This window comes from Mus caroli, unplaced genomic scaffold (assembly GCF_978045245.1).
Source record: "Mus caroli unplaced genomic scaffold, Mus_caroli_1 scaffold_14, whole genome shotgun sequence".
Lineage (NCBI taxonomy): Eukaryota > Metazoa > Chordata > Mammalia > Rodentia > Muridae > Mus > Mus caroli.
In genome coordinates this window covers 100,860,329-100,871,004 of record NW_028227269.1, presented here as the reverse complement: position 1 = coordinate 100,871,004, position 10,676 = coordinate 100,860,329, and the positions used below count along the sequence as shown (strand labels likewise).

The window sequence follows — 10,676 nt, the reverse complement described above, 5'->3', positions numbered from 1 at the left end:
TATTTCAGTGAAAAAACTTCAATGGGGTTGTTTCATTTCAGGTAGGATTGTAAATAAAATGACAATGGCACGGTTGGTAAAGTTTGCAGGATTGTTTGTTTGCAAGGACACATATTTTTGTTTATGTTTTTTAAAGGGGATTGGAGGGAGCCAAGCAATTTGGTCCAGTGGAAACTGGGATCCTTGGAAAATTGGTAAGTCCCAGGCCAGTAAGAAAGACCCTGTCTCCAAAATCTAAATGGATAGCACCTGAGAAAACACGTTCATGGTTGTCCTCTGCCCTCCATATATACACTATGGCACCCAACTTAACATTTGTACAGAGATAAGGGAATGTGATTTTTTTAAAGAGCAGATTAACCTTGTAAACTAACCATTAATAACTAATTACATCTGGAAATGCCTTTAATCCCCGCAAAGGCAGTTGGGTCTTTGAGTTCAAAGCCAACCTGGTCTACAGAGCAAGTTCCAGGTTAGCCAGAGCTACACAGAGAAACCCTGTCTTGACAAAAATAAAAATAAATTACTACTACTTCCATAATAATTAAAAAGGAATCATTAATTTTTCCATAAGTACAGAGATAGAATCTTAAGCCAGATAGATATCCTGGGTTCAAATCTTACTTCATCTGATTTTTTGTTGTTGTTTTCAGGTAGGGTTTCCCTATGTAGCTGACTGTCCTAGAACTCACTACATAGACTAGATTTACAGAGATCCACCTGCCTCTGCCCCTGAATGCTTGATTACAGGAATATGCCACCATACCCTGCCTATGGCTCTTAGCTTGGCTTTTCCAGTTACTTACCATGTCCATGGACAGGTTATTAATTCCTGAATACTTCAGAGTCTTGTAAAATGGCACTCGTCCCAGTAGCAACAGCTGCCTTGGTATTGGGAGTAAAGAGTTGAAGAATACTTCTAAAACGTTTCTGCAGCATGCACGTTAAAAGCACTCAGAAGATGGCGCCTGAGTCACAGAAGTAGTTTTGTCAAACTGTTTCCCTGGAATACTGAATATATTATAGCAAAAGATGTGTTATTTCAGCAACTAAACTGAGTTGATTTTTGAGTTTGTGGGGTTTGGTTTTTGTCTTATGGGGGGTTGTTTGTTTGGGACAGGGTCTGTCTTTGTAGCTCTGGCTGTCCTGGAACTTTTCATGTAGACCAGGCTGGCCTCCAGCTCAGAGATTCGTCTCTCTGCCTCCCAAGTGCTAGGATCAAGGGCATGGGCCACCACCAGGAGTTCATAAAGTAGATTCTGATGCTTTTGAGATAGTTTTGTCTTTTAAGATTAAAGTTTGAGCCAGGCACGGTGTCACAAGTACATCTTTCCTTTAGCCCCCAACTCTGGGAGAAGGTATGTAGATCTCTGAATTCAAGGCCAACCTGGTCTACATAGCAAGATTCGAGACAGCCAGAAAATGTCTCAAAACAACCAACAACCAAAAAGGATTAAATTTTGCCATGGAATTTTAGCCTCTCTGTTCAAATACAGCATTTAGTGAGGTTGCTGAAAAACTTTAGGACTAGAGTTATACAGCACAGTGGTTAAGAGTTGGCTTGTATGTGCGAGGGTGTCAGTTTGATCTTTAGCACCACAAAAAGCTAGCAGATGGTACAATTTGGAAAAAAAAAAAAAAACTTCACTAAAACTCATTTTCATTTTCGGTATGAGTCGGGAGACAGCATACACAGGTAAATAGTTGATGTTTGTACACAGCATGGGATGTTGTGTCAGTGGTGAGGAACTGCATCAGGCTAAAAAGTGCTGCTCTCATTCATAAGGTGGTTGTTGTAGCTCTAAAGCAATGACTCAAGCCATGGTTATTAAAATGGTGTGAAATGTGTTAGTACTACTACCACTGGATACCCTGATTTCACCCAGGAAAGGAACAATATCTCTTTAGTGATCTGTGCTGGTACACCTGGTGTCTGTGTGTTATTTCTAGACCTCAACCATTTCATCTGTTCAGTTCCTACATAGTTTTTCAAAGAACTATAGATTAGTAGTTTAGATAGCTATTACCCAAAAAGAAAAGAACAAATTCTGTGTATCTAAATAGCCATCATCATGGCTGGAAATGTAATTCAGTGGTAAAAGTACAAAAAGCAATGGGTTGGTGGTGACACAAACCTTTAATCCCAGCTGTTGGGAGGCAGGAGCAGGCAAGAATTTGAAGCCAGCCTGATCTACAGGGCAAGTTCCAGGACAGCCAGGGCACACAGAGTAACTGTCTTGAAAAGCACAAAAGGCTTAGATTCTATCCCCAGCACTCTCCCCTACCTACCCACCTCCCCTGAAAACAACAGAAAAGTGATAGCCATCTCATTAATTTTCTACCAAGTCCATGTAAACTGAAAGCAGGATTAGTGTCTTAGTCTGAAAAAGTTTAAAGCAAGCAAAGTAATTGTATAAAATTTAAATTTTATGATCATGGTCAGACCTTTTTACATTTAACACAATGGAAATATTTTCCCCAACGGAAAAATTTCTGAATCATACTATGTTGTACATAGAATAGAAATAAAAAAAAAAAAATTCAGGTGCTTATTCAAGTTTCTAAAGACTGCAGATTACAAACCACTATTTTACTTCCAAACTCTGAAGTCATCAACATGATTGTGTAGTACTATATTTCAGGCTTTACCTAAAAAGTCATTATTCAGATAAAGTAGTCAGTCCTCTTGTCACTTTTTTTTAAAAGTCTCTGTTCCACCACAACTTCCTGAGATCCGTGAAGAAACTGCAGTCTTGTGGTCAGCCACTATACAGTACTGGCAGTCTTACAATAAGGGAAAACGGTGATGGGTGTTGTTATGTGTCAATCAGTTGTAGTCTGCTGATCTGATTAGAAGCCTTGACAAATGCCTGGTGACGATTGCAGATAACTGCCAAGCATATGGGGATAATACAGTAGCCCACTGTTTTGGGATCCGCTCTTGTACAAGAATAAAGGAACAAAAACATCTGTAAGTACGGTATCAAGAAAATAATTGTCCACAACCAAAAGGGCAGGGAAAGTAACCGAGCTTTCAAGGAGTGTGTCCATGTGGTTCCTTCCCGAGGCTCCTCAGGGTGCTGCTGAATGTGTTCCAAAGCCAACCTGTTGTAAGTCTCATTGATTTCAAAGACATAATAAAACGCTGCTGCACTTGCTAGCAAATACAGTCCCACTCCAATCCATCCCATCCGCTGACGGAAGTTCATCATTCTCCATGCTCTGTGCCTTCAATGCAAACACAGAAAATTTGTTAGGGTCTTATAATGTTGCCATGGCAACTATTCCAAGTGCCCATGATTTAAATTCAAGAGTTCTGAAAAGCACGAGCATTTTAAGATTTAACAGCTGTAAACAGCTTACAGGTGGTTTTATATAACAGTTGTAAGCACATAAAAATACTGGTTTCAGTGTCTACTGAGTGCTGTTATTTATGTGAACCCCAGAGTGAATGAATCATCACTTCTTGTTTGAGTAGACCCAGTACACCTTCGTTCCAGATAATGTAACATCTAGTTTCCCCACAGGACATTGCTCTTGACAGTTGAAATGCTTTTTGGCTTAACACTATTTCAGACGTGAGCACTGGGTTGAGTTCTACTCGTTAAACCAACGTCGGAGTCCCCAAGTTAAGACTGTAACTCTTTCAAACACTTACAGTGGTCCCGAAAATCTTCCTGTTCCCCCTGCAAGCGAGCAAGAGTCACTCAGTTCAGAACAGTCAGGTGCCTTTGGCATTTCAGAACAAGCCACCTTAAGAGAAACCCTCTGGGTCGCGCAGCTGAAGAAGGTGAGCGCGGCGGCGGGAGCACGAGCTAGTAGTGATTAAGCTCAGCGTGACTACGGCTGGTCACGCGGCGGCGGCGGGCCCCGTCGCCCTCCGGAGCCCCAGGCGGGGGGAACCACCTGGAGAGGCCGGGCCCGCCCCCCACAGCACCCGCCGCCGAGCTGAGCTGGGCAGTGGCGCCAGGCCTGGCCTGCAGAGCCCCGAGCTCGGCTCCCGGCCGGACGCCGGGCCAGCCTGACAGCCAAGCCGAGCAGCCCCGGGTCTCACCTTCCTGTCCTGAGTGGCCCGCCCGCTCGCAGTCCCGGATACCGCCGCAGTCAGAGCTTCCGTCTAGGGCCGGAAACGCGCGCCGGCCTCTCATGACGTCAGGCTGTCGGCTTCGCGCCGCCTCCGGAGGCGGTTGTCTGCTCCCTGAGGCGTTTGCTGCGGTGGTTGTTCTGCCCTCGGCCGGGAGGCGGGCGCGGGGAGCCCGTGTCCCTCCATCGTCGCGCTGCAGACGTGATCCCCAGGTCTCATAAACCCCGCAAAGGTCAGACGCCCTCTCCAGGACCCAAGCGATGCATCTATGGGCAGGTGGTCCTGATGGCGTTCGTATCTAGGCACCGGTGGCGGGTGGGCGGAGGAACTGCTAGGGAGTCAGACACGGTTAACTTACGTGGATGCTCTGTTTTCTCAGGCTCCCGGACCGCTGCGTGTTAAAGAGACGAGTACGCACATCACCGTGAGCGGCGGCGGCGCCCTGGTCGAATTAGAATTTAAATACTCTGAGCACCATGACACTGAGACTTCTGGAAGACTGGTGCAGGGGGATGGATATGAACCCTCGGAAAGCACTATTGGTTGCCGGCATCCCTCCGACCTGCGGAGTGGCAGACATAGAGGAGGCCCTGCAGGCTGGCCTTGCTCCCTTAGGGGAACACAGGCTGCTTGGGAGGATGTTCAGGAGGGATGAGAACAAGAATGTAGCCTTGATTGGGCTTACAGTAGAGACTGGCAGTGCCCTGGTCCCCAAGGAGATACCTGCAAAAGGTGGTGTCTGGAGAGTGATCTTTAAGCCTCCTGATGCTGATAGTGACTTTTTGTGCAAATTAAATGAGTTTTTAAAGGGAGAGGGCATGACGCTGGGTGAATTAACCAGAGTTCTTGGGAATCGGAATGACCCTCTCGGCCTAGACCAGGGCATAATGATCCCTGAAATTCGAGCACCCATGTTAGCACAGGCATTAGATGAGGCCCTTAAGCCTACCCTGCAGTATCTGAGGTACAAAAAGCTGAGTGTGTTCTCAGGCAGGGATCCTCCAGGACCAGGTGAGGAAGAATTTGAATCTTGGATGTTTCATACTTCCCAAGTAATGAAAACATGGCAGGTGTCAGATGTAGAGAAAAGAAGGCGGTTGATAGAGAGCCTTAGAGGTCCAGCATTTGAAATTATTCGAGTCCTCAAGATAAACAACCCCTTCATTACAGTTGCAGAATGCCTGAAGACGCTTGAGACAATATTTGGGATTATTGATAATCCTAGAGCATTGCAGGTCAAATACCTTACTACTTATCAGAAGACTGATGAAAAGCTGTCTGCCTATGTTCTAAGGTTGGAGCCTTTATTGCAGAAACTGGTTCAGAAAGGAGCCATTGAGAAAGAAGTTGTGAATCAGGCCCGTCTAGACCAAGTCATTGCTGGGGCAGTCCACAAGTCAGTTCGAAGAGAGCTTGGACTGCCGGAGGGTAGCCCAGCCCCAGGCTTACTGCAGTTGCTGACACTGATCAAAGATAAGGAGGCCGAAGAAGAAGAGGTCCTCCTTCAGGCCGAATTAGAAGGCTATTTCACTTGACCCAAGACCCAAGGCTGTCATGAGCAGAACAAGATGGAAGAGCTCATTGCAGAATCAGCCCATCCACTCTTTATGCTGCCAGAGTAACTCACCCTTTGTCGTGTTGTTTACTGAATGTCTCCCCAATGTTTTACTGATAAAAATGATGTCGTTCCACACTGATAATTATTTAAATCAAAAGACCATTCTGCCAGTACAGTGTCCCAGCAAGTCAAAGTTTATATGCATGTTTGTCATATGTGATGGTGCTATCAGTTTTCAATAGTTTTCAGGTGTTGCCCACATTTATGCTTGAAGACCCTGAGCCAAGGCTGGCTAAGATATTTAGTTTCTTTTATTACAAATCAGTTATTGATTCTGTGCAATCAAAAAGTACAACTGAATGCTGTGGTCAATTCTACAACTAGTTTTAGGTTTGTGACTATCTGATGTGTTGCCAAAAGGTCTGCTTCTAAATATTTTCTTGGAGTAATAAAGAAATGATAATAAAATTTTTGATCTTTGTATACATTGTATACTACATTTGAAGGAAAATAATTTTTTGGCTTTGTTTTTAAGACAGTTTCTCTGTGCAGCTCTAGCTGTGCTGGAACCCACTCTATTAGACCCAGGATAGTCTCAAACTCAAAAATGTGCCTCCTGAGTGCTGGAATTAAAGGCCTGCACAACTACACCAGGCTGAACAAAAGTTTTTATAGTGTGAATCTGAAAGCCACTGCAATTACAGACTTAGTTCTTTGAACTCTTGGCACCTAGGGGATAGGAACTTGCTTGTTTGACAGGAACCAGACTATAAACAGATTGTGGCAAGTAGTAGGCCCATCAATGTTGAATTTGGAGGGAGAAAGGGAAGATGAAGTTTTGTGTTTTTCCAACCCTGGTGCTACACACCTATAACCGCAGTGCTTAACAAGTAAAGCCAAAGTCAGGAAGACTGGCCTCTTAAGGCCAGCCGGAACTTCAGAGGGAGACCCTGCCTCCAAAGAGAAAACTCTACATACAGGGAAACTAAAATCACCTGGAGAAATGGATGTATGCTCAAGACGAAGCAGGCAGTAATGAGAGCTGTTCTGGTTCTTGCAAGGCTGCTGTTCTCTCTACTAAGGGAGGTAACTACACAAAGAATCAAGGCCAGACTGTGTCACCATGTGTACATGTAGTCTTGGGAGTGTGATAGATTACTCTGAGTTAGGAATACATGGAAAGTTTCCTTATGTTCTCCAATGCAGAACGGCATGTGGACTCTTGAGAGCTGTGATTCTGCTCATGTTTGTAAAGTGGCTTAAGATACATTATACACTGTCCTGCAGGTCACTCATTTGCTGCCTCGGTGAGAAACTTCACATTTTGTATAGACACACAAGCATTAATAAATGCCACACGTCTTCTATATGTGAGACCGTAAGCTCAGGGGGTAAACTCGACAGGATTAATCCCTGCTCTGAAGGTTTATTCAGACTCAGTATTAATGGCTGACATTGGACATGTCCTTGGCCAGCGACCAAGTACTAGCTGAAGAAGAAGCTGACTCTTCCCACCTCCCATTTTATGAATAAGATGAGGAGGCACAGAAAAATAACTTGTCTGTGGTTTTACAGGTAGTAACGTGGCTAGCCCCTGGCCCCAGGTCTTTTTATTCTGGATAGATCATAGGCTCAGAGACCTTTAAGTGCTGGTCTTTGACAGCATATATCCCATAACATTTGGCAGTGGTGGCAACAGACAGGTGGAGAAGGGTGCCTCCTACTGTTACAGCTCTAGGGGCCTAGGATGCTAGACCCTTAATTAAGCATTATAGATCTTGTGGAAGCCTCTAGTAACCCCGCCCTTTGCTCTAAAATACTAAGTTATTGGGTAGAGCTCATTACAAGTAGTATAGCTGTTGTATAGACTTGGGAAGTTGATATTCCTTCGCCTTGCCAGTGTTAAAGTATTGCCCGCCGCTTTTGTGTTCCCCTGGTAAGAACACGCTCAGGGCAACCGGAATCTTCTGCAGCACAAGCTTTATTGCTTACCCCATCAGGAGCCAGTGGAGAAGAGAGCCAGAGAGAGAGCCAGAGAGATGGCGGAGCCCCCTCCCTTTTATGGAGGATTGTCCACCTCCTCGGACGTGTCACTCCCTGATTGGCTGCAACCCATCAGCCGGAGTTGTCGTCACGGGAAAGGCAGAGCACATGGCGTGGAAAGCTACCCCGGCACATGCGCAGCTTGCTTGTTTACTACTTAGAACACGGGTGTCAGTGCCATCAGCGCCATCTTGTAATGGCGAATGTGAAGGCGGCTCCTTACATTAAAGCGTACAGGTCTCGGGGTGTCTGAGACTTGTAAAACTCACAGAAGCTCTCTGAAACCTCCAGTAACAAGGGCCTGCAAGTTTTCTTTTCCAGCTCTTTACAGCCTTCTCTCCTTTATCTCTGTCTCTTCGGTTGTCACAACAGCCAGCCACACAGCCATTTTCCAGCTCTGCCTGCCACTCTCCTGGCTTTGTATTGCCATCTTAGCCTCACAACTAAGAAGTAAGCTAGAAATAGGTAAGGACACTCGGGAGGCAGAGGCAGGCGGATTTCCGAGTTCGAGGCCAGCCTGGTCTACAAAGTGAGTTCCAGGACAGCCAGGGCTACACAGAGAAACCCTGTCTCGAAAAACCAAAAAAAAAAAAAAAAAAAAGAAATAGGTAAGGAGAGCTGGAGAGGTGGCTCCTCAGGTAAGAGCACCGACTGCTCTTCCGGAGGTCCTGAGTTCAAATCCCAGCAACCACATGGTGGCTCACAACCATCTGTAATGGGATCTGATGCTGCCTTCTGGTGTGACTGAAAACAGTTACAGTGTACTCATGTAAATAAAATAAATCTTTAAAAAAATGGCAAGGAAACACTACTGGAGAGAATCTTTTATTGGGGAAGCAGCACAAGAGGTTATCTCCTAGCTGACAAAGTGAGCTCAACAGCCTGACTATGAAGGCTACGGAAGGGTGTTTGTGCCACTTTGAGGAAAAACTTACATGTCAATGAAGAATTGTGTTTGCACCAATCACAGCCTTGTTCGAACACTAGCATCGCAGTCACTGCTAAGCTATCAGAGAAACTCTCCTTCCTTGAAAATGGTTGCAGGGTCATCTAGGATTCACTGACGTTGTGCTAGCAAACGTCTAGTAGAAGCTGACCTAGGCCTGGCTGAGGCTGTGCCTCGGGGAGCTGCAGTTGTGTTGTTTCAAGGTGTTCACACAGTGTTCCAAACAGTGATGTCATTCAGATAGCTGACTGGCTTTTGACAGTCCTCTTGCTCAAAGCAGCCAACAGTGGGTGAGTCCAGCAACTGGTGATTGAGAAGTCAAATTGCCCCATCAGCAGGAGTGCTTACAGTTTTGAAAGAAGAACTTATTAGCAGTGATTTTAGCCAAGCTCTAACAATGTTTAATTCCTGATGAGTGTTCCCACGGTCTCCTTTATCAAAGTGACAGGCCAGGATTTACATCCAGCCTGTCCATTGCCAGTCCTTGATCTTCATAAAGATTGATTTGTTTTTGATGTTAGGTGGGTATGTGTGTGCATCATATGCATGCAGCGCCCGTGGAAACCAGAACAGAGAGTGGTGGATTCCCCTGGGCAGGAGTCAGACCGGTGTGAGTCATCATATGAATGCTAGAAACCGAACCCAGAACCTGTGCAAGAGCAGTAAATGCCCTTCACTGTTGAGCCATCATTTCCTTGGCCCCCAGAATCCCTTGTTCTTAAGCTGTTCTAGGTTAGCTTGTTAACTTCTCACAGGAGCCTGTCAAAAAAAACAAAAACAAAAACAAACAAACAAAAAAAACAGTGTCCATTCTACAGACAGGAAGCTTAAGGTTCAAGAAGAACCGCCAGGCAGTGGTGGCGCACGCCTTTAATCCCGGTACTTGGGAGGCAAAGGCAGGCAGATTTCTGAGTTCGAGGCCAGCCTGGTCTACAGAATGAGTTCCAAGACAGCCAGGGCTACACAGAGAAACCCTGTCTCAAAAAAACAAAACATAAAAAATCAATTCTAGATAATATAAATGTTTGCTTGCATGCACACAAGCCATAAGGGAATCATGTAACTCTGGAACTGGAGTTACACAAGATTATTTGCGGCCATGAACATGCTCAGAAGGGTCCTCTACCTGCTGCAGCAAGTCCTCTTACCTGCTGAGCCACCTCTCCAGCCCACAGTCAGCTTTTCTTATGGTCTTCTGCATGCATCTGGTGAATACTATGTAATTGAGGAAACTAAAAGATTTTTTTATTGGTTTATAAATTGAAAATAATAAAAGCACATATGCCCCCTTTAAACTGCCATGTTGAAACAACGGCACCAAAATGCCACATTGACATATTACGACTTGAAGGGGAATTTCTTTTTGTTTAAGAAAGAAATTCTCAAAGAAATGAAAAGAAGGTGGTATTTCCATAGCCAGGGGACTTCCGGGAAGAGCTTCCTCACAGCCACAGAGGAAGCACCACAGTGTTAGTTCTAACCCAAAGTAAATACCTGGGAGTTGATGTCGATGTAAATAACGGTTGAATAAATATGGAGAAAAGATGAATCTTTACAGAAGGCTGTCAGATAATTCATGTGGCTGCTTTACCCTTTAGGAACTGTGTAAGTTACTTTCTGCTCCTGTGATGAAAGAAAGAGGGTGTTTTTGTTTTTGGCTCTGTTTTCTTGTTTGTTTTGTTTTGTTTTGAAGACAGGGTTTCTCTGAGTAGCCCTGGCTGTCCTGGAACTTGCTCTTTCTGTACGAGATCTGCCTGCCTCTGCCTCCAGATGCTGGGATTAAAGATGTGCACCACCACTGCCCGGTTTTTGTTTTTGGTTTGTTTGTTTCTTTCTTTTCTTTTCTTTTTTTTCTTTTTTTTTTTTTTTTTTTTTGGTTTTTTTTTTGGTTTTTTTTTTTTTTGGTTTTTTGAGACAGGGTTTCTCTGTGTAGCCCTGGCTATCCTGGAACTCACTTTGTAGACCAGGCTGGCCTCAAACTCAGAAATCTGCCTGCCTCTGCCTCCCGAGTGCTGGGATTAAAGGTGTGCGCCACCATGCCCAGC

At 44.9% G+C, this 10,676-nt stretch overlaps 2 protein-coding genes across 5 annotated transcripts; one reads left to right on the top strand and one right to left on the bottom strand.

Moving 5' to 3' along the window:
- Positions 1–1,914: 1,914 nt before the first annotated feature.
- Lyset (lysosomal enzyme trafficking factor) lies at positions 1,915–4,136 on the bottom strand. 2 transcript variants are annotated; one of them, XM_021178621.3, is made up of 2 exons: positions 4,055–4,136; positions 1,915–3,228 (listed from the first exon to the last, which is right to left on the bottom strand). In XM_021178621.3, the coding sequence occupies exon 2, from the start codon at positions 3,210–3,212 to the stop codon at positions 2,817–2,819; it is 396 nt and encodes a 131-aa protein (XP_021034280.1). In that variant the 5' UTR covers positions 3,213–3,228; positions 4,055–4,136; the 3' UTR covers positions 1,915–2,816. The 2 variants fall into 2 exon arrangements, with proteins under 2 accessions (XP_021034280.1, XP_021034279.1); XM_021178620.2 differs by having other exon boundaries at positions 3,659–4,112.
- Positions 4,137–4,147: 11 nt separating this feature from the next.
- On the top strand, positions 4,148–6,134 carry Moap1 (modulator of apoptosis 1). Of its 3 annotated transcripts, none has more exons than XM_021178618.3 (2): positions 4,148–4,360; positions 4,464–6,134. In XM_021178618.3, exon 2 carries the CDS (start codon positions 4,561–4,563, stop codon positions 5,617–5,619), a length of 1,059 nt encoding a protein of 352 aa, XP_021034277.1. In that variant the 5' UTR covers positions 4,148–4,360; positions 4,464–4,560; the 3' UTR covers positions 5,620–6,134. The 3 variants fall into 3 exon arrangements, with proteins under 3 accessions (XP_021034277.1, XP_085686755.1, XP_021034278.1); XM_085830629.1 differs by having other exon boundaries at positions 4,149–4,296; XM_021178619.3 differs by having other exon boundaries at positions 4,149–4,316.
- Positions 6,135–10,676: the final 4,542 nt, after the last annotated feature.